The sequence below is a fragment of the Scyliorhinus torazame genome, chromosome 10, assembly GCF_047496885.1.
Source record: "Scyliorhinus torazame isolate Kashiwa2021f chromosome 10, sScyTor2.1, whole genome shotgun sequence".
Lineage (NCBI taxonomy): Eukaryota > Metazoa > Chordata > Chondrichthyes > Carcharhiniformes > Scyliorhinidae > Scyliorhinus > Scyliorhinus torazame.
In genome coordinates this window covers 73,291,738-73,318,979 of record NC_092716.1, presented here as the reverse complement: position 1 = coordinate 73,318,979, position 27,242 = coordinate 73,291,738, and the positions used below count along the sequence as shown (strand labels likewise).

The following is a 27,242-nucleotide window of genomic DNA, read 5'->3' as shown; positions in this document are numbered from 1 at the left end:
GTAGAGATTAGAAAGTTTTTTCTGATACTTGCTGAAGTTTAGAAGGATGAGAGGGGATCTGATCGAGATGTACTAAATGTGATTGATAAAGTAAACGTAAACCAAATGTTCCCCCTTGTGGGGCAATTTAGAATGAGAGGTCACAGATATGGGTTGAGAGGCAGTAGATTTAGAACTGGGATGAGGAGGAACTACTTCTCGCAGAGGGTGGTGAATTTGTGGAACTCACTTCCCCATAGTGCAGTGGAATCTGAGTCATTAAATGGTTTCAAAAAGGAGATAGATATATTTCTGATTTTAAAACAAAACGGGTTAAGGGGATATGGGAAACAGGTGGGGAGGTGGATTTGAGATCAGGAAGAGTTCAGCCATGATTTGATTGAATGGTGGACCAAGCTGAAGGGCTGAATTGTCTACCTCTACTCCTAATTCCTATGTCCACTGTTATTAAAATTGAAAGGTTGCAAAAGTAAAAGACTCAAATATCTGGTCCAGGTTGTAAGAGGATTCTATTTTACAGATAAACGGTAGTGTGGGTCAACTCCCACAAAAGTAAGATGAGATGACACTGAACCCAAGGTATTCATGCCAAATCTAAACTTTTGGGACTGACTAATTAAAAAAAATATTTTGAATATAATTTCTCACATTTTTGCTAACTGGTGTGGAAAGCATTTTTTTAACCATGTAAAAATAATTTATTTTCTTGATTTTTCTGGGGAAATTGACAGTGAGGTTTACAGAACTCATAATAGAATCCAACTTTGAGTCCTTATAAATTGAGCGTGTATGCTACTGGAAGGAAAGTATTCCAGCTTATTTTCTTCATCTAGTATTCTTTATCCTTGAGCAACTTAGCTGAGTCCAGTATCATTCCCTGAAGGAAAATCAAAATAAGCATATTAGTTGAGGTCCAATTCAAACTTCTCTCTTTGATGATGTGTTATTGTCGGCACCTTGCAGACACAGTTTGCACTCAAAAGTGCAGAGATTTGCACTGCTATTTATGGATGCCATTTTGTGCTTGCATTCAAGGGATAACTAACTGGTTCTTCCAGCATAATGATAGCTTTGTTCTGTATTATGTATGATAGTCAGCTCCCTTTGGCCTTTCAGGTGTCAGGCATCAAAATAATAAAAGTTCTGCCTCCCAAGTTTTGAGAATATGGGACAGCAATAGGCAAAAAATATCGTCCCAACTGGAGCCAGGGCATGATGCCAATAGTGAAAAAGCAATTTAAGGAGGCCCTCAAGATTCCAAAGAAAAAGGAGGGTAAATAAAATCAGAAAATGTTTCAATTATTCCCAGCAATTTAAAATGACACCTTTGTGCTGAAAGAAATTTAATTTAATGGGGACCTGTTAGCAAATAAAAAGAGGAGGCCGTGGAGGAGAATATTGAGAATTCTGGGGGTCATCAAAATGAAATACTAGATGAAATAAATAACACCATCTGAATACACATTGTTGGATTGGATTTTGTTTATTGTCACGTGTACCGAGGTACAGCGAAAATTATTTTTCTGCGAGCAGCTCAACAGATCATTAAGTACATGAAAAGAAAAAAACATAATAGGGCAACACAATGTAACTACATAAACACCGGCATCGGGCGATGCATACAGGGGTGTAGTGTTAAAGAAGTCAGTCCATAAGAGGATCGTTTAGTAGTCTGGTAACAGCGGGGAAGAAGCTGTTTTTGAATCTGTTTGGGCATGTTCTCAGACTTCTGTATCTCCTGCCCGAAGGAAGAAGTTGGAAGAGTAAGCCGGGTAGGAGGAGTCTTTGATTATGCTGCTCGCTTTTCCCAGACAGCGGGAGGTGTAGATGAAATCAATGGATGGGAGGCAGGTTTGTGTGATGGACTGGGCTGTGTTCACGACTCTCTGAAGTTTCTTGCGGTCTTGGGCTGAGCAGTTGCCATATCAGACTGTGATGCAGCCAGATAGGATGTTTTCTATGGTGCATCTGTAAAAGTTGGTAGTAAGAGTTAATGTGGACATGCCGAATTTCCTTAGTTTCCTGAGGAAGTATAGGCGCTGTTGTGCTTTCTTGGTGGTAGCGTCGACGTGGGTGGACCAGGACAGATTTTTGGAGATGTATACCCCTAGGAATTTGAAACTGCAAACCATCTCCACCTCGGCCCCGTTGATGCAGAGAGGGGTGTGCACAGTACTTTGCTTCCTGAAGTCAATGACCAGCTCTTTAGTTTTGCTGACATTGAGGGATAGATTGTTGTCGCTGCACCACTCCACTTGGTCCTTTATCTCCCTCCTGTATTCTGACTCGTCATTATTCAAGATCCGGCCCACTGTGGTCGTGTCATCCGCAAACTTGTAGATGGAGTTGGAACCAAATTTTGCCACACAGACATGTGTGTACAGGGAGTATAGTAGGGGGCTAAGTACATATCCTTGCCAGGCCCCGGTATTGAGGACTATTGTGGAGGAGGTGTTGTTGTTCTTACTGATTGTGGTCTGTGGGTCAGAAAGTAGAGGATCCACTTGCTGAGTGAGAAGGTTTTGGTGCTTTGACATGAGCTTGGCTAGGATTATGGTGATGAAGGCGGAGCTGTAGTCAATAAATAGAAATCTGATGTAGGAGTCCTTGTCAAGATGTTCTAGGGATGAGTGTAGGGCCAGGGATTATGGTGTCTGCTGTGGACCGGTTGCGAAGGTATGCAAATTGCAGTGGATCAAGGCGTTCTGGGAGTTTGGAGGTGATGCACTTCATGACCAACTCCTCGAAGCACTTCATTACGACTGAAGTCAGGGCCACCGGACGGTAGTCATTGAGGCACGTTGCCTGGTTCTTCTTTGGCACCAGTATGATGGTGGTCTTCTTGAAGCAGGTGGGGACCCCGGAAGGGGAGTAGGGACAGGTAAAAGATGTCTGCGAACATATCTGCCAGCTGGTCCACACAGGCTCTGAGTGCACGACCAGGCATCCTGTCCGGACCCGTCTCTTTCCGAGGGTTCGTTTTCAGGAAGGCCGATCTGACTTCTGAAGCTGTGATGGTGGGTATGGGTGTGTTATGTGCTGCTGGGGCACTCGACAGTGGATCGTTGGTTTCCAGCCCAAACCGAGCATAGAATTCATTGAATTCATCGGGGAGGGGTGCACTGCTGCCAGAGATACTACTCGGCTTCACTTGTAGCTCGTTTTGTTGTTTAGGCCTTGCCACAACCGCCGAGAGTCTGTAACGCTCGTCTTTGACTCTAGCGTTGTCTGATATTCTCCCTTGGCATCTTGGATGGCTTTGTGGAGGTCGTACCTGGATTTCTTGTATAGGTCAGGGTCGCCTGACTTTGAGGCACCTCAGACCTGTCCTTCAGTAGGGAGTCAATCTCGCGATTGAGCCATGGTTTTCAGTTGGGGAACATATGTACTGCTTTCTTTGGCACGCAGTCATCCACACATTTGCTGATGAAGTCTGTGACGGTGGTGGCATACTCATTTAAGTTGGTCGCTGAGTTCTTAAATGCGGACCGGTCCACTGTCTCTAAGAAGTCACGTAGGAGCTCTTCTGTTTCCTCGGATCAGCAGTGCATAATCTTCTTAGTTGGATTCTCCTGCTTGAGTTTCGGTTGTCTGCCAGGAGAAGGAGCACCGTCTTATGGTCTGATTTTCTGAAGTGCGGTCGGGGGATGGAACGGTAGGCGCCCTTGATTTTTGGGTAGCAGTGGTCAAGAGTGTTGTCGCCCCTGGTGGGAGAGGAGATGTGCTGGTGGATGTTTGACAGTGCACTCTTGAGGTTGGCCTTGTTGAAGTCCCCGGCCACGATGAACAAGGCCTCCGGGTGTTCTGTTTCGTAGTTGTTTGTAACTGTGTACAGTTCCTCCACCGCCGCCTTCACCTCTCCCTGAGGTGGGATGTAGACCACTGTGATAATGGCCAAAGTGAACTCACGTGGAAGATAGTATGGGCGGCACTTCACGGCCAGGTATTCCAGGTCCGGGGAGCAGTAGGTCGTCGGGGTCGCCGCATCCAAGCACCAGGAGGTGTTGATGAGGAGGCAAACCCCCCCACACTTCGCTTTGCTTGATGACACGGTGAGGCCCACCCGATGAATTGAGAAGCTTTCAGGTTGTATGGCACAATCCGGTGAGGCGGGGTGAGCCATGTCTCTGAAACAGAGCACACAGCGGTCTCTTACTTCCCTCTGAGAAGTAAGTCTAGCGTTAAGTTCATCCAGCTTGTTTTCGATCGCTTGTACGTTTGCCAGGAGTATGCTGGGGAGAGGAGTCTTGAAACCGCGTTGCTTCAGTCTCACCTGCAGGCCGCTCCATTTCCCTCGCTTCCTCAGTCGGCGGCTGCGGCTGGATGGTCCCGTGATCCGATGGGAGAAGTCAGCCCTTGTGGAAGGTAGGTGATTGCGCCTGGCAGGGGCCGGAGTGCTAGCGGGGACCAGGGCGCTGGTTATGTTTCCAGGGTCACATCTGCAGGATCCTGGGCGCTGTTTGAAGTAGTGGGGTTGCTGGGGGTGCATGTTTGCGATCCTGTCGTGTCCCGCCGTTCTGCGAGCACGGGAATACCTTGCAGCGCGTACGGGTCCTCGTGCGGGGTCTCCGCCGTTAAGGGGGTCCTGGCTCACAGACAGAAGCTTCCTGAGGCACGTTGGGCTGGGTCGCGTGCTCTGTTCCCTCCTTGGGCGCTCCTAGGGTCGGGTCTTGGAGTCGGCCCAGTCAGGCCTCCACGTGGATTTTTCTTTCCTCCATCCTCAGGTAGGTCGAGTTGCTGGGCGGGCCTCTCCGGGTCGCGTTGGGCCGGTTCTCGTGGACGGGGGCCGGGTCGGGAACTCGGGAGACTGGGCCGGACGGTCTGGCATCAGTGCTTTGGCCAAGTTGGGCGCTTCAAGGTATGGGTCGGGTCCAAATCGAGGTCAGGGCCTCACTTCCGGTTTGGGCCCCATCCACTTCTCTGTCAGGTCGGGTCAGGTCAAAAGGCCTCCACTAGCCTAGGAGGATGTTCAAACCTGCAAGAAAATATAAAGATAGCTCTGATAAAATAAAATTGCTGCTTCTTATATGTTCAAACTTAATTGATTTTAGGACACTCTGGACATTGAAGGATCTGGGATGGGGAGGAAACTGTAGTTGAGGTAGAAGATCAGTCATAATCTTATGGATAAGTGGAACAGGCTTAAGGTGCTGTAAGGTGTAAATTTGCTCCTCTTCCTTATATTCTTATGTTCTCTTTCACAAGTGACCAATAATCAAATCAAATCGAATAAACTATTAGTGATTTGTTTTAAGTAAACAGTTTGTTGAATATCTGGATGTTTTCCTGGGAGGTTTTTAGTTAATGCTGAAACTGAGATGCCAAACTCACGAGACTCGCTCTGGCCGGGACCCTGCCGATTCTGTACAGATAACCCCACTCTTCCATGTGCTATCAAATAATTCTCCAAGTTATACAGAGATGGGTTAGTCTTTATGATTATCGGCTGGTAATGCAGAATTAGGTCAACAGACAAGTGGTAATCTACTATTGTGCTTTATGTTGTAGTTTTACTCTTTAGTTTACTTGTCCAATCAATGCACATTTTATTCCCTTAGGTATATTGTATATGTAATATACCTGGCCCTACTCGGATTTTGGTTTATTGCGTTCAGTATTGTGCAAAGGTGTCATACTTTTTAACAAAAAGTCAACTATGCTGATCCAGTATACTCTGAAAAGTTATTTGACACTACCTATATTGTGAATTGCAATTAGCTTTGGCCAGCTTCATCAGTGGTGGTACTGCACGCTTGGTCATGCATTTTGAAATACCCTACCCACGATACATTCTATGCCTGTGCTTCCTTCAAGAGCTGCCTCCAAATGATATTCGATGTGGAAAAATACTGGCCGTGATTCTCTCCCGCGTGATGTCCTTCAGCATACCTTCAGCTATTCCTGGAGAATACCGGGAGGGACCCTAAATGGGGTCCATGCCAGGTGCCGAACGTAGCGCAATGCTTCCGGCCCATGGAACCAGGTGCACTCTGGTTGACACGTTCGCTGGACGTGAACCAGACTCACATAATGAGTATTTAAACTCATTTAAATATACCTTTCCTGGTTTTAGCCGGAGGATCCTGGCTCTCAGGATTCACCGCCCCTGCCAGTGCAGCGTGAGGCCAAAAATGGAAACCAGTCATGATGGCCACATTGGGTGGATTTGGAAACTATTGAAGCCCCCACGTGGTTGGAGAAATGGTTGGGTAGTGCCCTGGCAGGGGCCCGAAGGGGATCCCTGGGTGACCCCAGAGCGGGCTATCGCTCACTCAGGCAGGGGAGATGCCCTGATACCGGCGAGGGGTCATGATATCAATTGGTATCAGTTGAGGGGGGTGGCATTAAATTTAGCTTTGAGATGGGGGCACCCTTTAGTGTGGCTCCCTGATCTCTGAGGAGTCAGTTGTGCTGACGTCTTTACGTCCTCATTCAAAAAGAAAATCTAAGTGTGGGAGAATTCAGTGAAAATCTCCTCAAGCTCCAAATAATTGACTTGAAGTGCGGGATTCTCTGGTCCTCCGTGTGTTTCCCGGCGGTGCGCCGTTCGCTGACGGCGGGATTCTCTCTTCCCATTGTTGTCAATAGGATTTCCCATTGAAGCCACCCCACACTGCCAACGGGAAAAGAGAATCCCAACGGTCGGAGAATTCCATCCTAAGTGAGGGTGGATTGCGATGGGAATCGTGTAGGAACAGCTAGCTGAATTCTCACTGGTTTTCCCACCTGAAATGACACTTAACCCCACTCCACAGTGATATCCCGGAAAGACTTCTCAGTGGGGTAGTGAGTGGGAACTGCCACGAGCTTCCGCGGCGCTTGACCTGGCGAGGCCAGTAACGCTATTCAATGTTAATTGGTCCACTTAACAAGGCACAACAGGCTTCACTCCACAAATGAAGGCTCGTCAGCCGATTCGCCGGGACCGCACTTGCCAGCCCCTCCCTACTAACAAGGTCGAGCAGCACTTGAACAGAACTTGCGGGCAGCACAGTGGCGCAATGGTTGGCACTGCTGCCTCACGGCTCCGAGGTCCCAAGTTCGTTCTCGGCTCTGGGTCACTGTCCGTGTGGAGTTTGCACATTCTCCCCGTGTTTGTGTGGGTTTCACCCCCACAACCCAAAGATGTGCAGGGTTGGTGGATTGGCCACGCTAAATTGCCCCTTAATTGGAAAAATGAATTGGGTACTCTAAATTTATTTTTTAAAAACAGAACTTGCACAGCCAACCCCACTCCACAGCCATGGTGCCGAGAAGACCGGCCCCAGGATTCACGAATGCAGGCCTGGGGAGGCTCCTCGATGCGGTGGAGGGCAGGAGGGATGACTGTTCCCCCGAGGGAGCACGGGTGAGTTGACACCAAAGGGGCTGCCCCCACCCCCCCCTCACCTTTCTGCCCCCAAACGAGCATCCAACCCCTCCCAACCCTCCATGCAGTCCCCAACCCTCTCTTCATTCCCCTCTCCCTTCAACTCTCCCCAACCCTTCCTTCACACACACACCCTCGCACCACTGTGAACCACGCTTGCGGACCTGGAGGTGACTGGGGTAGCCGAGGACAGAGCCAATGCGGAGGTCGGCGCACGCCGCAGAGCTGAGGATCCACTGGGCCCCACCCTGAGGTTAAACGTTTTTGCCAGACTGACTGACCCATGTCTCTCACTGACCACATGTCCATTCTCCCGCAGGTCCTCCAGCCAACGGTGACGGCCCATCCGGGGTGTCACCCTCCCCTGCCTCCCATGAGACCACCTCGGAGGAGAGCTCCAAGGATGCCACAATTGACGCATCACAGCTGTCATCCCCACCCTCCACCAGCACAGAGACACACACCTCGGTGGGAAACGTCAGTGGTCCAGACTTCTGGGGCACGATCTCGTGAACACCACACAGTTGCTGATGTATATCAGATGAAGGCAGGAACCCCCAGGTGAAACAGCAGTCGTACGTCTGCTGGATTACTGGACCCAGCTGGGTCCCAGCCAGATGCTGAGCCTGTGGAAAAGGTTATCGTGGAGCTGATGGAGACATTAGGGAGCGGTTGGGATATTCAGAGGGTGATGTGAGGTCGAAACCCAATCGGAGGAGTCCCAGAGACTAAGGGGGCAGGAGATGTCACCGCAATGCATGGTACTGAGGCCAACACTGCCAGTGGACAATCTGGCATGGCATCTGCACCATTAGTGGAGATGTCTAAGGCATGGCATTATGGTAGTCGGTGACTGCCATGGCTGAGAGCCTCGGCAGAATGTCCTACTCGCTGGGAGTTGTGACCCAGTACCATCCTCCTCGGAGGTGGGCACATGTTCCTCATCCCCAGCCTCCAGCACATTGCCCCGTGGCTGTGCCAGGTTGTGGAGAACACAGCAGACCACCACAATGCAGGCCCTCCTCCAGGCAGTGTACCACAGGGCACCACAGGAGCGCTCGAGGCATCGGAACAGCATTTTGAGCAATCCGATGCACCGTTCAATGACAGCTCGGGTGGCCACATTGTATTGGGTTTGTGCTTCGGTCTCTAGCCTCCATACCAGCGTCATTGGCCTGGTCCTCAGCTGGTACCCCTATCTCCCAAGAGCCAGCCGCCCATCCTGGGTTGTCCTCGAAGAGGCCTGGGTGTCCGACTGCCCCAGGATGTAGCTGTCATGCACATTCCCTGGGAAGCGTGCACACATTGCATGATCTTCATGTGTGGCCACACACCAGCTGTACGTTCAGAGAGTGGAACCCCTTCCTGTTAACGAAGGGCACTCCCAGCTGGCCTGGTGCTCGTAAGACAACATGCATGCAGTCTATCAGCCCCTGGACTTGGGGCATGCTGGCGCGAGTGGAGAATCCTGCAGCCCGGGGATCCTGTTGGGTTTGGTCTGTGTCAAAGTTGATATGTTTTTTGCCCGGGCAAACAGGGCATCTGTGACCAGTCGGATGCACCCGTGGGCTGTGGCCTGCGAGATGCCACACAGGTCCCCGCTTAATCCCTGGAATGATCCCGAGGTGTGGAAGGGAAATTAATGAGTTGCCCACTTAGAAGCATGCTGGGAATATTGTCTCTATTTTAACATTGCTTTTGAACAAAAATAAGTAGGTCAGGTAACGTAAACAAAATACTGCTTATTATTTGGGACTCGGCCTTATTATGATAATAAGTTTTTCTTCCGAAGGACAATAAAATGCGTACTCGTTGTTTTTAAACCAAGGGCAAAACATTCATATTTCTTCTTGCATATGTTCTAAGGTTTTTAGCTCTTTAAAGTTGTTTATTTCGCACTTAAATATAATGGTTTTTAACTGTATAATTCAGAGCACTGTGGAATGGCTACTTAGACAGACTATGGGCCTCTCCGCAAACATTTGTGTCAAATAAATTTCCTGAATCGAAGCCTCGAAGAATTTGTCTTTATTATAATTTCCACGAAACGAGGCTTAAACGTTCAAGGCTGCATTGATCTTGACGACCTCCGGGCACGGATGTCCTCCTTCTCCATAAGGTGCCAAGTCCACGAGGACATGGCACACACCATCTCCTTGTTGAGGCAGAGCCTCCTGAGGCACCCGCTGTCCGTCATATGCTCGAATGACCAGTGACACCCTGGGTTGTCGCGGGCCGCCCCCGGGTCCCTCCCTGGCCTGATGGGCAGCCGGGTCCTCAGGGTGTGGGGCGGGGTCCGGCACGTGGGCCGCCTTGAGCATCTGCAGGTGCTACTGCTGCCGCTGTCTCTGGCTTCTGGCTACACGGCCTATCAGCAGCACCCCAAGGGCATGTTCTGTGGGGTCCAGAATACCGTCCATACCGTTCAATATCTGCAAGGAATTGGGAGAGGGTGTTACACTGACAATTAGCGGTGGCTCCCACCCTGGGACCCTCCATTCCCCCATTGATTCCCCCCCCCCCCCCCTCCCTCCCCCCCTCCCCTCCCTCCCCCCCTCCCCTCCCTCCCCCCCCCCTCCCCTCCCCCCTCCCCCCCCCCTCCCCTCCCCCCTCCCCCCCCCCTCCCCTCCCTCCCCCCCCCCTCCCCTCCCCCCTCCCCCCCCCCTCCCCTCCCTCCCCCCCCCCTCCCCTCCCCCCTCCCCCCCCCCTCCCCTCCCTCCCCCCCTCCCCCCCCCCTCCCTCCCCCCCTCCCCCCCCCCTCCCCCCCCCCTCCCTCCCCCCCTCCCCCCCCCCCTCCCTCCCCCCCCCCCCTCCCTCCCCCCCTCCCCCCCCCCCTCCCTCCCCCCCTCCCTCCCCCCCTCCCTCCCCCCCCTCCCTCCCCCCCCTCCCTCCCCCCCTCCCCCCCCTCCCTCCCCCCCTCCCCCCTTCCCCCCCTCCCCCCTCCCCCCCCTCCCTCCTCCCCCTCCCCCCCCTCCCTCCTCCCCCTCCCCCCTCCAAAGCCTAGAACGCTCTACCCATGCACACCCAGCCTCCCTCAACAGACACCAGACACCCGCACATAATGTCACCTGGACCAGGCACTGGTCCCCTCCTGTTGCACTCACCCCGGACATGTCCCCGGAGCTGTGTCCCATCTCCTGTGTGTCAGATTCTGGCTGCTGCCTGTGTTGTATTGCCTCCCACAGTGTTCAGGCACAGTGTCCAGGCATCATGGCCTGATTGGGATGCCAGGTAATGATTCCCACATGCTTCATGGCACGCCCATCTATGGAAATCCATTTGGGTTGTGTGACGTGCTCACTTAACCTGATTGCCAATTCCCTATTATTAATAGGCTTTCTTGAGGTAATTAGTGAATCAGTTGGTTTTATTTTCTGCAATCTGGAAGCTTTCATATTTTGTAGAACATGATTGTGGATTTGAAGTAGAAAATAACACAGAAGGAGAAGAATAATCACCTAACCAATGAGGGGGAAGAAAATAGAACACCAGCTCAATGGTCAGCAGCCTCAATGTATATGATAGACACAAGAAATATTATCTTGAAGGTTAGTTTAATGGCAAAGCTTGGTAGTTGACCCTCAACATTGCAATTTCACGATGGAAGATAATTTATCATAGGAAATTGGATGTGCTGAATGAAATTACATAGACAAGCAATCATTGACTTGAACCAAAATAAATTTCCCTGAAATTTTAATTGATAACATATTTATTTAACACCACAGATATAACTCTTCAGAATTTATTACTACTCACTACTGTTGAGATTTATCAGGGCAGTTTCTGTGATTTGTGCCTGAAATAGACAAATGATGGATTTCAGCCTCATTGTGCACTGTATTTATATTAGATGCTCATATGTACTTTCAGAAACTTGTGATAGATAGACACTATAAATTAAGTACATGTACTATTCATTTATAGTATTGACAGCCTTATTCTGTAAAACATTTTGAATATCAACCCCCCACTGTGTACAAAACCTACTTTGAATGAAAACTCAGATTGAAGTTAACATTTTTAGTTGCGCCAATATAATCCTTTATTACATTTCATTTTCATGAGGCATCTTAGGAATTCTTTGGTGAATTTTAACATGGGCATGTGCAGGTGGGTTTAACTTGGGAAAAAGGATTTCTGAGCACACTGGGAAGCCAGCTTAACTTGCCAGCTTCAGGATTTTACATGCCGATTGTCACAGCAGGTGGAGGCAGGAAATCCCATCTCTGCCAATCCCTTATCGGGTCAAAGGTTTGGGCACCATATTTAATGGACAGCATGTCTAACAGCATCTGTGGAGAGACAAACAAGTTAATGTTTCAAGTCCAATTTAACTCTTCTTTGGAACTGGTTCGCAGCAGAGATCAGTACCCATGGGGCCCATAAAACTACTTTCAATCAGGCACAGACCTCCTTACTAACAGCTGGGGGCCTGCGTCTAAATTGGGAGAGCTGTCTCACAGACTAGTCAAGCAACAGCCTGACATATTCATATTTGTGGAACCTTACAGATAAAGTCCCAGACAGCACCATCACCACACCTTGGTATGTCCTGTCCCACCTGCAGGACAGACCCAGCAGAGGTGGTGGCACAGTTGCATACAGTCAGAAGGGATTTCCTTGAGAGTCTTCAATGTTGACTGCGAACCCCATGAAGTCTCATGGCATCAGGGCAAACATAGATAAGGAAATCTCCTGCTGATTACCATGTTGCACCCCCCCCCCCCCCCCATCCCCCTGCCAACATGTGAAGAATCAGTACTTCTCCATGTTTAACACCACTTGGAGGAAGTACTAAGGGTGGCAAAGGTGTAGAATGTAATCTGAGCTGATGGAGTCCCAAAGGACATAACTCTTAGAATGGTCTGTGGCAGTGGTGAGGGAACCAACAAGAGGGAAGAACATACTTGACCTCATTCTCACCAACCTACCTGCCACAGATGCATCTGTCCATGACAGTATTTGTAGGGGTGACCACTGCACAGTCCTTATCAAGATGAAATCCTGTCTTCACATTGACGATACCCTCTATTGCGTTGTGTGGCACTACCACCATGCTAAATGGGATAGATTTCAAACCAATCTAGAATTTGGCAACTATGAGGTGCTGTGGGCCATCAGCAGCAGCAGAATTGTACTTAATCACAATCTGTAACCTCGGGTCCAGCATATCCTGCACTCTACCATTGCCACCAAGCCAGGGTATTAACCATGTTCAATGCAGGATAGCATGACAGGAGAAGCACCAGGCACACAAAAAAATTAGGTATCAACCTGCTGATTCTACAACAGGTAGATTCTTGCCAAACCGCATAAGCAGCATGTGATAGACAGAGCTAAGTGGTCCCACAACCAATGGATCAGATCTAAACTCTGCCCAATGGATCAGATCTAAGCGCTGCAATCCTGCCACGTCCAATGATGAATGTGCTGGACAATTAAACAACTCACGGGAGGAGGTGACACCACAAATATCCCCCTCCTCTATGATGGAGGAACCCAGCAAATCAGTGCAAAAGATTAGGCTGAAGCATTCACAACAATCTTCAGCCAGAAGTGCCAAGTGCATAATCCATCTCTGCCTCCTGTCGAGGTCACCAGCATCACAGATGCCAGCCTTCAGCAAATTTGATTCATTTCACATAATGTCAAGAAGTGGCTGAAGGTAGTGGATACTGCAACAGCTATAGGCCTTGACAATATTCCAGCGATTGTACTGAAGACATGAGCTTCAGAACTTGCTGCGCCCCTGGCCAAGGTGTTCCAGTACAGCTACAACACCGGCATCTATCCGGCAATGTGGAAAATGGCCCAAGTATGTCCTGTACACAAAAGGCAGGACAAATCATGCCTGGCTAATTACTGTCTGATCAGTCTACTCTGCAAAGTGATGGAAGGTGTCATCAACAGTGCTCTCAAGTGGGCTTGCTTCGCAATAACCTGCTCACTGAGCCACTCAGCTCCTGTACTAATTACAGCCTTGTTTCAAACATGGATAAAAGAGCTGAACTCCAGTGTTGAAGTGAGAGTTGCCTTTGACATCAAAGCAGTATTTAACCAAGTGTGGCATCAATGAGCCCTGCAAAACTGAATGGGAATTGGTAGAAACTCTACGATGGAGTCACACCTGGGCAAAAAGGAAGATGATTGTGGTAGTTGGAGGTCAATTATCTCTACTTCAGGATTTCACTGCAGGAGTTCCACAAGGTAGTGTCCTCGGCCCAACTATCTTTAGCTGCTTCAGCAATGACATTCCTTCCAACATGAGGTCAGAAGTGGGAATGATAGCAAATGTCTGCACAATGTTCAGCAACATTCGTGACTCCTCTGATACTAGCAGTTCATGTCCAAATGCAGCAAGACCTGGACAATATCCAAGCTTGGGCTGACAAGTGGAAAGTAGCATTCACGCCACAAAAGTGGCAGGCACTGACCATCTCCAACAAGAGAGAATCTAACCATCGTCACTTGACATTCAATGGAATTACCATCGCTGACTCCCCAATATCAACATTCTGGAAGTCACTGTTGACCAGAAACTGAACTGGATTAGCCATATAAATACTGTGGCTACCAGAGCAGGTAAAAGGCTAGGAATCCTGTGGCGAGTTGCTCACCTTCTGAGCCCCCCAAAGCCTGTGCACCATCTAAATGGCTCAAGTCAGGAGTGTAATGGAATACTCTCCATTTGCCTGGGTGAGTGAAGTTCTTTTTCCTTCTCTCCTGTATAGCTCAGCTGTCCATGGTGCCACAAACATGCCCTTGACTGTAGTCTTCCAAGGAACTAACGCCATCACCAGTATCCAAAATGGATTAGCGGGCAGGACCCCCACACTATCTGCCTGGTTCTCATAGATTGCCTGGCAGCCAGTCATTCCATTTCTTACTTCATGCTTCTAAGCTGCAGTATGACCATCTGTCTGATTGCACTGACGACGTAGCTCTCAGCCTCTTGGATATGTTATAATGACTTCAATCACCACTCGAGCATCAAAATCTAGAGTGGGTGTTCTTGAAAATCAATGACCCGTGGTCTTACCAGCTCCCCAGCCAACAGCCGAGATCCCCATCGCTTCCACGTGATTCCACCCCATATTCAAATGTAGTCTAGCCAAAGCCCTGCGCAATTGCAACAAGATTTCTTTTTCCTTGTACTCCAGTCCCCTTGCAATAAACACAAGCATGCGTAATAGTTTACTCTACCTGTATGCTAACATTTTGTGTTCCTTTTATGGGTACACCCAGGTCTCTCTGAATATCAACATTTGCAAGTTTCACACCTCTTAAAAATATTGTGCTTTTCTATTCTTACGGCCAAAGTGAATAACCTTTATACTTCCCCACGTTATACTCCATCTGCCACCTTGTTGCCCACTCACTTAACCTGCCTATACCTTTCTGCAGCCTTTTTGTGTCCTCCTCACAGCTTGTATTCCCACCTAACTATGTATCATCAGCAAACTTAGATGCGTTACTCTCTGTCTCTTCATCAAAGTCATTAATGTAGCTTGTAAACAGCTGAGGTCCCAGCAGTGATCCATGCCATATTCCACCATTCCCAGCCTGCCAACTTGAAAATGTCCCTATTATCCCAACTCTCTGCTTCCTATCTATTATCTAATCCTCTATCAGTCCTAATATAGTTCCTTGAGTTGCTCCAGTTACTTTTTCTCTGTTGATATTAATCACCATAATTTCCTCACTCTTATTAGGCTATCTCCTATTTCTGGATATGTAACTTGGGTCTTCTACTGTGAAGACAGACACAAAATATTTGTTCAATGTTTCTGCCTTTTACTCATTCCTCTTGATAGTTTTTCTTGTCTCTGCTTCTAAGAGTCCAATGTTTACTTCAGCTATTCTCTTCTTTTTTATATATATGTTCAAGCTCTTATAATCTGTTTTTATATTCCTGGCTAGTTAACACTCATTCTATTTTTCCCTATATATTAACTTTTTGATGGCTGGTAGCTAGTTTCTAAAACAGTCTTTTTAAAAAATATATTTTATTCACCATATTTTCATCATTTTTGCCATACAAAAAAAAGGAACAAAAACAGAACCCCAGCAATGTAAAACCTAAAACATAGGCTCATAGAACAAAAATGAAACAAACACCCATTCCTCCCCACCTTAGCATTCAACAGCAACAATTCCCGAAAGTGCATAATAAGCAAACCCCAAGAATTGTAGGACCCCCCTCCTTCGCCCCCCTCAACACAAACTTCACGTTCTCCAAGGTCAGGAACCCCAGCATGTCCCCCCACCACGCTGATGTGACCTCCACCCCAATAGGACCCGACTACGAGAAATCAGCGAGGCAAATGTCTGCCCCCTCACCCGCCTGCAACTCCAGCCTGTCCGACACCCCAAAAATGGGTTCTAGGGGGCCAGGCTCAACATCAGTATGCAAAACCCTTGACATAGAGCTAAATACCTCACGCCAATACCTTTCCAGCTTTGGACAGGACCAAAACATATGAACATGGTTTGCGGGGCCCCATCCCACATCGCTCACAGACATCCTCCACCCCCTCAAACAGCTGGTTCATCTTTGATTTTGTGAGATGCACCCTGTACACGACATTCAATTGTATCAGTCCCAACCTCGAGCACGAGGTTGAGGCATTCTCCCTTCGCAACACCTCACACCACAGTCCCTCTTCCATCGCCACCCCCCCCCCCCACTACACTTCACCTTAGACCCCTCGAAGACACCCTATACTCCTCCAAGATCCTCCCATAAATCGACGATACATCACCCCCGTTGACAGCACCGCCTCGAACAACGAGGAGTCCGGCATTATTGGGAATGTTGGGGAAACCTCCCTGCAAAATCTTGAAGCTGCAGGTATCTAAACTTTTCCCTCTGCGCCAACCCGTACTTCTCTCCCAGCTCCTCCAAGATCATGAATCACCCCCCGCCCCCCCAAGAAACAGATCATTAATTTCCTTAATCCCACTCTCATCTCATCTCCAAAACCTCGCGTCCATCTTAATCTTGGCCACCTTACCCTCCCAAATAAACGAGGAGATCAATTCTTCCACCTCTTTGAAGGAGGATTTTGGTAGAACGACCGGCAGGCTCTGAAATAGGAACAAAAATTGCATTTGCATATTCATTCTAACTGCCTTAACCCGGCCCATCAACGACAGAGGGAGGTTGTCCCACCTTGCCAAATCGGCCTTCACCCTCCCCAACAAACTAGTAAAATTATACCCTCACCGCCCACCCCAGTCCTGAGCCCCCTACACCCCCAAGTACCTAAAGTGGGTTGTCCCCAGGTGAAATGGCAGCCCCCCCGACCCTAACTCCCAGCTGGGAAACCATAAAATACTCGCTCTTGCGTACGTTCAATTTATACCCGTGAACAACCCAAATCTTTGGAGTAGCCCCATTATACTCCCCATCAACGTCCTCGGCTCCGAAATGTACAGTAACAGATCATTGCATATAAAGATGCCCTATGCTCCACCCCCCTCACTATCCCCTACCACAACCTCAAGCTCCTCAACACACTTGCCAAAGGCTCTATGGCCAGTGCAAACAGCAGGGGGGACATAGGACACCCCTGCCTCATACCCCAATGCAGAGCCAAGTGCCCCAAATTCATATTATTAGTGCAAACACTCGCCATCGATTCCTTATACAACAGCCATATCCACTCCGCAAACCTCGGCGCCTGTTTTCAAATCTTTCCAATACCGCCATCAAATAATCCACTCAACCTGATCAAACGCCTTCTCTGCATCCAGTGTCACCACCACCTCTGTCTCATTTCCCTCCGCCGGCGACAGGATCACATTTAACAACCTTCTCACATTCGAAAACAGCTTCCTTCCCTTCACGAGCCCCGACTTGTCCTCTCCTGTCACCTTTGGGAGACACCCCTCCAATTTTGCCGCCAGAACCTTTGCCAATATCTTGGCATCCACATTCAATCGGGATATGGGCCTATACAACCCACACACCACTGGGTTCTTATCCTTCTTTAACAGCAGGGAAATCAAAGCCTGCCCCAACTCTAAAACAGCCTTAATCATAACACATACTACTATCCTTTGCAACATACTAAGTCTCTTATTTTAATCAAATACTATCCTTAACTTTCTTAAAAAACACAGATGGATCTTTTTTACTGCATTTTTGTTTTTCAGTAGTGTATTTTTCTCGGACATTTTAAATTGTTTCTTTAAATGTTTCCCACCCTTTCTTTACTGCCATACCTTTTAGTCAATTGACCCAATTATTCTTGGCCAGCTCTCCCCTCATACCTATGTAATTGGCTTGCTTGAAATTGGAGTATGTTGATTTTTAACTGAATGTATAATTTTATTTGGGTTATGATCACTATTTCTCAGTGAGTCTTTTATTCAAACATTACTAATTAACCCTGCCCCATTGCACAATAATAGATCTAAAATAATTTTATCCTTAATTGGTTCTATTACATATTGCTCCAGGAAACTGTCATGAAAACGTTCCTCAGACTGATCTTCCAGACGCCCTTCGGTAATTTGATTGGTCAAGTCTATGTGAAGATTAATTTCCCCCACAACTATTACATTGCCTTTATTACAAGTTCCAATAATCTCTTGTTCAATGCTCTGTCCAATATATGACTGCTGTTAGGAGGCCTATAAACCTTTCCCACCAGCATTTTTGGACCCCTCACTGTGAGCAAATTGGGAGATGGTGAGGGAGGGTCGACCAGAGGGAAGGTTGGAAGTGACCGGGAGAGCCTGCGAGAAGGAAGATCATTGCGATGGAAGGTCGGCAGTGACAGGGAGGGTCAGGGAGCAGAAGAGGCCATTCCAACATGGCACTGATTATATCAGACCTAGCTCAAAACATGTTAGAATGAAACTCCAAAGCTGGCCCTTTTAACTGATCAACATTAAAGTGGAATGACTTAAAATGGGAACTTAAAGGTAGTCCCTTAGTACGACCTCTTTCTCAGTCCTACCAATGTTGTTGTACCCACATGCATCACAACAAATGGATCTTTTCCTTCCCTCTCGAAGTCCTTCTCCAGCCTAAAGTAAATGTCTTTAACCGTGGTGCTGGGCAGGCAATATAACTCTTGGGACAAATACTTTTGGCTTCAGGGAACAGTATATTCTGCTAGCTATACTGAACCCTACTACAACTATATTCCTTTTTACTCTCCCCACTTGAATGGTTTCCTTCACCACACTGACATGATCAGTTTGCTCATCCACCCTGCAGCCCGTTCTCCCATCCACACAACCTGCAAGATCTAAAAACCTGTCAGAAAACTGCAGAGCTGAGGCTCATCCATTGCTACCTTCTGGATCCCCGCACCTGCTTCATCCACAGACAAACACTCCTGCCCCTGACCGCAGACCAATTGAAAATTGTTACGACAATCCAGTCAATCTAATATGCTGTATTGTTTTGTCTTACCTAAGATACTTAACAATAGGATCATGACAAACATCAATAGTTGCAATTCTATAATGTTCTTCTTCACCTCCTGGGTAGTGATGTGGCAGAGCAGATCAACCACCTTTTGTAGAACCTGCCAATTGAAATGTATAAAAACTGGAAAGATCCTACACTGGGTGTATGATCCACTCTGTCAGATTACCACTACCAGATGAAAATGAACATTTAATGCAGTGTATTTTATAAGGGTTGAGTATACATAGCCAATTAGCTAATCCATTTCAACTCTGGGAGGCAAGGAGATATACCACATAGAGATCTATGCCACATATGTCACATAAGCAGTGCATTTGCTCCTTGTAGAACACTACACCATGTTGACAGAGACCTGGAAGTAGTTCAGTTGGCTGCTCTCTGTCAAAGATAGCACAGGATTGAGAGACCAAAAAAGAAAGGTTATTCTGTTTTATTGTCTGTACTGGGACATAAGAAAAATCATTCCAAATCACTCGCCCAGAACTATGTCAGCTTGGGAATGGTGCAGAGGAATCTTGAGAGTGGAAAAGATAATAAAGTACCTTTTAAAATTGAACTAAGAATTACAAAAGGATTATATGATAAAACCAATAGTAAGAACTGAATACTTTTAAATTTTAGTAACTATCAAAAAATTAGATATTCCATTTTTGTCATTACATGCAGTGAAAAGTCAAATGTCTATTATACTTGAGTCAGTAATGGTTTTATTATAGCATTAAAGTCTTCCAGAAATTTCGAAAATAAATTTTTACTGACTTAGTTTCAGTATTGGGTTCAGCTTAATTAAGATTAATACTCTTACCTATAATAATCCTACATCATTAGTTAACAAAAATATTCTGCAGTGGGACTGAATCTAGCAAAACATCTCCACAGATGGTCTACCTGTTTTGGCGATTACAAGCATTTGCTTCTCACTTAAGCCCATTTCAACAAAACAAACAATTAAACTGCTTCAAATCAAATCATTCTCCATTTATCATTAATTGTAACTCACAATTGTTTTTTTGCCAAAAGAATATCCAGGTACTTTCTTTTATACAGGTTCAATGACATATTTGATCTCAATATTAACATCATGTATCATCAAACTTATTCAGCATGCATGAATGTATTGTTTTGAATTAAACATGAATGTTTGATAGATTACCGTCAGAGCTCTTTTGCTTTCACTAAACCCAAATATTTCTTACTGAATTTATTGAAAACATCCATCATGTTTTCTGTAGGGGCCAACTCATAGGGAACTGCTTTTTTGATTTAGAAAAAAAAGTTGACATTGTAAATCACAACATTATGTGTCAGAAATTGCAGTCCTTTGATTTTGCAAAACTGCAATCATGTGGTTTTGTCTTTTTCTGTCTGATTGGTACCAGAAAGGAATTTGGATTTAAATGAGATTTGTTTGCTACAAGGTTGTATCTGTGACCACTACATTGTATTCTATATGATAATAACTTGCCTGATACATGCAGCCTTACTGTTTATCTATGCTGGCAATACTGATTTGGTATATAAACTGTCTTCTGTAGGCATTGCCATGTATTTGCAGTATTGATCAAAGATCTATCAACAGTAGTTAATTGGCTTGATCATTACCTATGAACACCGATAAGGCTAACTATTCTGTTTGACTAATAGAGGCTGTAACACCCTACAAGCACTTGAAATGCTAGCATTATCTTGATGATTGTTAGCCAATATTGTTAAATGTTCAACAGGGAAACACATATTTAAAACTTGATACACTTAATTTGACTTTAACAAAGCTGCACCTATTTCATTGGAAATTAGTGTAGATTTGACTTTGCTTAAAACTATACAGCACAGAACAAGGCTATGTGACCCTTTGCCATGGGCTCTTTGAAAGAGTAGTCCCATTCTCTTCTTCCGTAGTCCTGCAAACATTTCCTTTTCAAATTTTTATCCGATTCCCTTTTGAAAGTTATTATTGAATCCACTTCCAGCATCCATTCAGGTAGTGCATTCCAGATGTTGCTTTAAACAGTTAATACAGTTACAGATGCTTTCATTATATCTCTGCTTGACTATTGGTCTGTGGTTAGGGTGAAGCTTTGAGTAGGCTACATGAAATGGGGTTTTCTGAAGCTTTGTTTTGCACAATGTTTTAATTTACATTTGTGCAGGATTCTTTTATTGCTAAAACTTTAATGCTACATTGCCAATCATAATCATATTTGTTATTTAATTGTATGTTGGATTGAAATAACTCACTATAATTCAATGTTTTTTTGTGTAAAAGGTAAAATTAGATTCTGAGTTAGAGGATGGTATATTTTGTTTTGATCATCCATTAATTAAAACTCTTCAAAGCATAGAACACTAACGCAAAGTCTCCTCACTCAAATTAGGGGATAACTCGTCATTTATTTTCTCATGATAAATAAGCTTTTGTGTCAGTTTTATTTGTCTGTTGAATTCTAACTACTGCATATTTCACATCTTGGGGTGGGAGAGCATATGCAGGATTCTGTAATTGATATCTCAAAGATCTCATTGAGAAAATTCAGTAACATCAGAAAGCGCATGATTGAAGCACGAGGATCATTAGCCAACAACTAAATGTTGAGATGAGCTCCTGACCTAAAATCACTTCCATGGGTGGGGTCTTGTGATATATAGTCTGGAGTGCAGTTGTGTTGTATAACATGGTTGTGTTGCGGAGCACAGCAGAGGACTGAGAAATGAAGCATAGTAATGGTATTGGAGGTGGCAGATGGGCTGCCTTTACAGACATAACTTTAAAACTATAACCTTGAGAGAAATGAGAGCTTATCCGTTTAATAGTTCTGGAAATGTGACAGATTGTGAAGACAGCTGGAATTCTCTTCCTTTACTTCTCTACCACCCTCTCCAACATCAGACTCTACTTAAGACCCAACTCTTGAATTAAATATTTTTGTTGCTTTCCAAGCTGATTTGGCACAGATCAAGGATCAAATCTGGGAACTTCTTGTATGATCTATTACCTAACGAAGCAGTGCATTTGCTGATTAGCTAATCAAGTGAAGATCAATACTGATTTTTGATAATTTAATGTCAAGGTGATATTGTGGGCAGCACGCTAGCATGGTGGTTAGCACAATTGCTTCACAGCTCCAGGGTCCCAGGTTCGATTCCCAGCTTGGTTCACTGTCTGTGCGGAGGCTGCACGTTCTCCCCTTGTGTGCGTGGGTTTCCACCGGGTGCTCCGGTTTCCTCCCACAGTCCAAAGATGTGCAGGTTAGGTGGATTGGCCATGCTAAATTGCCCTTAGTGTCCAAAATTGCCCTTAGTGTTGGGTAGGGTTATGGGGATAGGGTGGAGGTGTGGGCTTGGGTAGGGTGCGCTTTCAAAGAGCTGGTGCAGACCCGATGGGCCGAATGGCCTCCTGCACTGGAAATTCCATGAAATCTATAAATGGAACTTAACGAAGCTGGTGTAGGAGGCCAGGGAGGATCTTAAGAGATGGGATACAGCACTTAACGTTGGCGGGGAGGGTCAAAGTGGTAAAAATGAATATTCTGCCGAAGTTCTTGTTTATCTTTCGGGCTCTCCCGATCTTTATATTGGATGGGGTAACTGGGTTGTGGGCATAGGGTGGAGGTGTGGGCTTGGGTAGGGTGCTCGTTCAAAGAGCCGGTGCAGACTCGATGGGCCGAGTGGCCTCCTTCTGCACTATAAATTCTATGATATTCTATGATATTATTTCTGGGGACTTTCAGTCTACAGCTGGGTATCCCGATCGGACGGAGAATGGAGCGTTATCTGACAAAAGGAAAGCTCTCGCTCGAGCAAAATAAGGCTGGTGAATAGTGGGAGAGGCAAAAACGAGAACCGCACCATGCACCAAACAGTTTGCGATGCAACTCCCCTGCTCCCATAGGTGAAATCAGGATCTCGTCATAGCGTGGCGAGAACCCACTTAAGCTTCATTTCCATACAATTAACGAGAGCTATCCCATATCCAATGGCCTCCCGTCATTTATCGGCCTCCCCAGCAAGTGGTCACGCTGGCGCCGATTAGTACTCCTTTTTGAAAAAGGTGAATCTCCTGTGGGGAGTTGAGCAGCCATCTTTGTTCACAGGCAAAGATCCCAGGGGCACTGGATGTGCCATCCCAATGTGCGGTGGAGGGGGTGGGGAACCTCATCTGAAGGTGGGGGACCCTCTGCAGGGGTGGGCCGCCATGGGAGGGTGGGGGGGGTGTGCGGGGGGGAAACCAGGGGGCAACGGCGCGCAGCACCACCATGCCAACCCCTGGATCGTGTGTACCCGTTCCTGCGGCAATCCTTGTCCCTGCCTGTCCACCCATAACCCCACCGACTGCCGAGGCCTCTGGCCGTATGACTGAAGGTTATCGCTAATAGGTAATTGGCAATCGTGGTTAGGTGAGCGCTTCACACAACCCAAGTGGATTCCCGTGAGTGGACAGGCCATATAGCATGTGGGAGTCATTGCCTAGCATCCCAATCACACCTTGAGGCATGGACACTGTGCTTGAACACTTCAGGAAGCACACCACAAACGCAGCAGCTGACATCCGAACACCCAGGGGATAGGAAACAGCTCCGGGACATTCCATGGCCAGAGGGTGGGTGAGTGCCACGCGGTGGATGGAGAGATGGGCCAGCCGTTCGGAGGTCAGCCCACATTGCGGAAGAAGGTGACAGAGACATTATACTGGTTGTACACAAAGCTGTTTATTGTGTTTGACAATTCCCCACCCTCACGTTGATGCTGCCCCTCCCCGACCCCTAGCCCCCTCACCCCCTGCCTAACCCCACCCCCACCCCTTCCCCTGGTGCCCTCAGTGATCCATGATGTGCGTTGCCCTGCTAGCTCTACCACTACGTCTAGGTGTGTCTCCACGATGCACATCTGAGGTGGATTCAGCCAGCTGCTTACCACGTCCCGTGGCCTTCGATGCCCCTGGCTCACTTGTCGGCAGCAAATGCACAGTCATGCCTCCCTGTCCCGTGTGCTGGCTGTGAGACATGGCCTCATCAGAGGGGTGGAACTCGTGGGAGCTGGTGGCCACCATCGTCACTCCGGGGAATGGGTCCGGTTGGCGTTCAGCGCCCCCTCCTCCCGGTCAGTGCCCAAAGGGCCCTGGGGTTCACCTTGGGACGGAGGGGCAGCTGGTTTGAGTACTGGCTTCCTCTGCCAGCCCTGGTGGTTCCCCATGGTCCACACCATCGTGTCAACATCCTCATTGATGCTCCTCAGTGTCTGTGGCATGCTCTGCAGCACCTCAGCAATGCCCACCTGCGACTGGGATAAGCTCCGCAGCACCTTGGCCATGGCCATCTGAGAGCAGGACATGTCCTGCACAACCTCATCGAGGTCAGCCTGGTACTGGGTGACATCCTCCAGCGAAAGGTATATTCTGTCGAGACCCTCAGCCGTGGCCGTCACTGACTGTGCGAGACTTGGATACCTTCACTAATGGTGCCGAGGTCATGCACCAGGCTCTCCACTATGATCGCCATCCTTGCAGTGTTGGCCTCGGTACCACACATTGCCGGCGACATTGCCTGCACCCGTAGCCTCTGGGACTCCTCCAAGCGGCTATGGATCTGTTGGAGTGACGCTGACATCGGCCTCTGAATGTCCCGGCTGCACCCTAACGTCTCCATCAGCTACGGGATGACCTTTTCCACAGGCTTAGCATCAGGCTGGGACTCAGCTGGGTCCAGAGATCCAGACCTCCGACTGCTGTCTCACCTGAGGGTTCCTACCTCCACCTGAAGTACATCAGCAGCTGTGTGGTGCTCACCAGATTGTGCCCCAGAAGCCTGCCCACTAACATTTCCCACCAAGGTGTGTGTATCTGCGCTGGTGGAGATGCCAGCTGTGACGCGGCTAGTACAGTGGCATTCTTGGAGCTCTCCTCCAAAGTGGTCTCCTGGAAGGCTGGAGAGGGTGTCGCCCAGGTCGGGCCAGCACCGACGGCTGGAGGACCTGGGGAGAATGGATATGCGGTCAGTGGGACTAATGGGTCAGTCAGTAAGGCAATAACAACTCACATGTGTCTTCCGGGTGCCCGGTGGATCCTCACCTCTGCGGCTTCCACCAGCGTTGGTGACCGCCCTGTCCTCGCCCACACCAATTATCTCCAAGGCATGCTCCTTGAAAGTGGTGTGGAGCCTGATGTCTGGCGCCATTGCCAGTATGGGCCCTCTCCCCACGATTGTGGGAGAGCTTTTCCTGAGGATTGACAGAGAGGGCATCGTTCACCACACACGTGGTTCACAGTGGTGGGAGGGGAGTTGTGCAGGAAGGGTTGAGGGGGGAGCGGGGTGGAGGAAGGGTTGGGGGAGTTGAAGGAGGAGGTAGGTGGACGCTCCCATGGGGTGGGGGAAAGATCTTGGGTGGGGAATGTTTCTATGCACCAGTGACGAGAACAGTCCAAATACCTGTGCTTGGCTGGTCCACAGTATTGCAGAACATTGTTAATGGTGGACCAAACAACCTAGCTCATTAATGTCAGCTGCAATAGTATATCGCTGACACTGGAAATAATCCAAGGAATCAATCCTGCTAAAAGCACTGGAAGCCAGTATTCAAATAAGCCATTCTGGCCTTATACGTGTTATACGGTCAGGAAAGGAGTCCACACCACTGGGTGAGTCAAAGGAAAAAGGTTTAATGCAACAGAACAAGAGTTCAGAGCAGTTACCCTACTACAAGGAGCCAGCTCACAGTTCATGGCCCACCGGTTTTATACAGGATGTAGAAGGGAGCACCTCACCCCTCAGTGGGGGAGTCTGTATTCCCCATAGTGTGGGGATATCAATCCCCCAGCCTCATAAGTGTCCTTTGACATACTTAAGATTTCGTTAGTATCCCATGCTTAATCCCAGGTTATGACATTCCTACCTCCGACGTCCGTGGCGGTGCCGTTGCATACGCGTTCGGGGCGAGACGGGGAGGCAAGGGCAGAAGCGTCTCTTAAGAAACAATTGGCCCTCAACGGCGACAGACGAAGGAAGGTCTGGCGAAGAGTACCTGAGTCGGGTGCGCCTCTTCTGTCCAGACTGGCGGGGAATTTTGGCACCTGTGGCGTAAGTAGGGGAGGAACCGGCAGCCCGGGGGACTCGAGGCTGCCATGACGCACAGAGAGGGTGGAGCGTCAGGGCCCACGGGCGCGGCCGGGCGTCTGGCTCTAATTACTATTGAGCTATTTTTCTGGCAGGAGCAGCTGGTTTTCACTTGTTGGTGCGCCACTTGCAGCCGATACGAGGTCAGCTCGGTCCGCCACAGAACAGTGCCCTTAAATCAGCGGTCAGCTTCAGCGTGGTAAATCTCGACCCCAGGACAAAAACACGAGCCGGATGCTTGGAATGCGGAACCACGGTTTCAACGTCCTGTGCCTTTCACACTTTCTATGTCAGGCAACAGCAACCCCAATCTGGTCCGTAGACGCCGACCATCAGAAGCTCCGCAGGGGCAATCCCTGTAACTGCATGGGGATAGTTCGATGCCGGACGGTAGGGGGCCGTCCTGATGTGGCGGATCCCATTAGAGTGCAAGAAGGCTTGACATGAGGACCTCCGGGATCCTGTAGGTGGAGAAGAAGACACAGAGTTTCTTGATCGTCATTGTCATGGTGATGAACGGCATTGGGCAGACGTCCATCCACTTAGAGTGCACGTTAATTAGTAGAAGAAACAGTGAGCCGAGAAAGGTACCAGCAAAATCGACATGGACGCGGGCCCAAGAACGGCCAAGTCATTTCCAGGGCTGCAGCAGTGGGGAGCTGCTGGTGTTCCTGACAGATGTTCCACTGGTGGGCCACCGTCTCGATGGTTGTATCCATACCAGGCCACCAGATATAGCTGCAAGCTTACATCTTCATCCTTGAGACCTCGGGGTGACCACTATGGGCATCACTTAAAACTAACGACTGACCCTTCTTAGGGATCACCACTCGGGGTCCCCAGAGTAAGACCCCATCTTCAACACTTAACTCTGTCAAACTGGTGGCAAAGGCCTTCAGCTCCCCAGATAACTGATCGACATTGCCTCCAATGAGGACGGCATTTTGCAGCTTTGCCAAGAAAGGACCTTTTTGCATCCATTCGCAGGTACTCGAGGCCATGACAGGAAGACTATCCATAAAATGTAATACGGCCGACAATCCGTCATCATGGTGAGGAGGCACCATCTCCGAGGGCAAAGGCAGGTGACTCAGTACGTCGGCATGGAAAATATGGGTCCCAGGGCAGTGTCTGAACGTGTATTCATAAGCTGCTGATAGCAACTCCCAGCGTTGGATTTGAGCCAAAGCAATGGGCGGAATGGGAATGGCCTTATCTTCTTGAAAAAGGCTTCTTTAAAAAAGCGGAGGTTTGTGGTCGGTGATCAATAAGAAATGCCGTCCACACACATATTGATGGAATTTCTTGACAGCATTGA

The 27,242-nt window shown here is 48.0% G+C and overlaps 2 protein-coding genes across 5 annotated transcripts in view; one reads left to right on the top strand and one right to left on the bottom strand.

Annotated features, from left to right (window-relative positions):
• The window catches only part of rpgrip1l (RPGRIP1 like), a 385,377-nt gene that overhangs the window by 302,746 nt on the left and 55,389 nt on the right, over positions 1–27,242 (top strand). The gene's annotated exons all lie outside the window — the stretch shown is intronic.
• LOC140430649 (uncharacterized) lies at positions 1,465–25,875 on the bottom strand. Its single transcript, XM_072518263.1, has 2 exons — positions 25,704–25,875; positions 1,465–4,975 (listed from the first exon to the last, which is right to left on the bottom strand). The coding sequence occupies exon 2, from the start codon at positions 4,487–4,489 to the stop codon at positions 3,503–3,505; it is 987 nt and encodes a 328-aa protein (XP_072374364.1). The 5' UTR covers positions 4,490–4,975; positions 25,704–25,875; the 3' UTR covers positions 1,465–3,502.

What these genes read in the sequence shown, in the direction of transcription:
- LOC140430649 (XM_072518263.1), bottom strand. Translation starts at nt 4,489, where the DNA reads ATGCACCCCCAGCAACCCCACTACTTCAAACAGCGCCCAGGATCCTGC.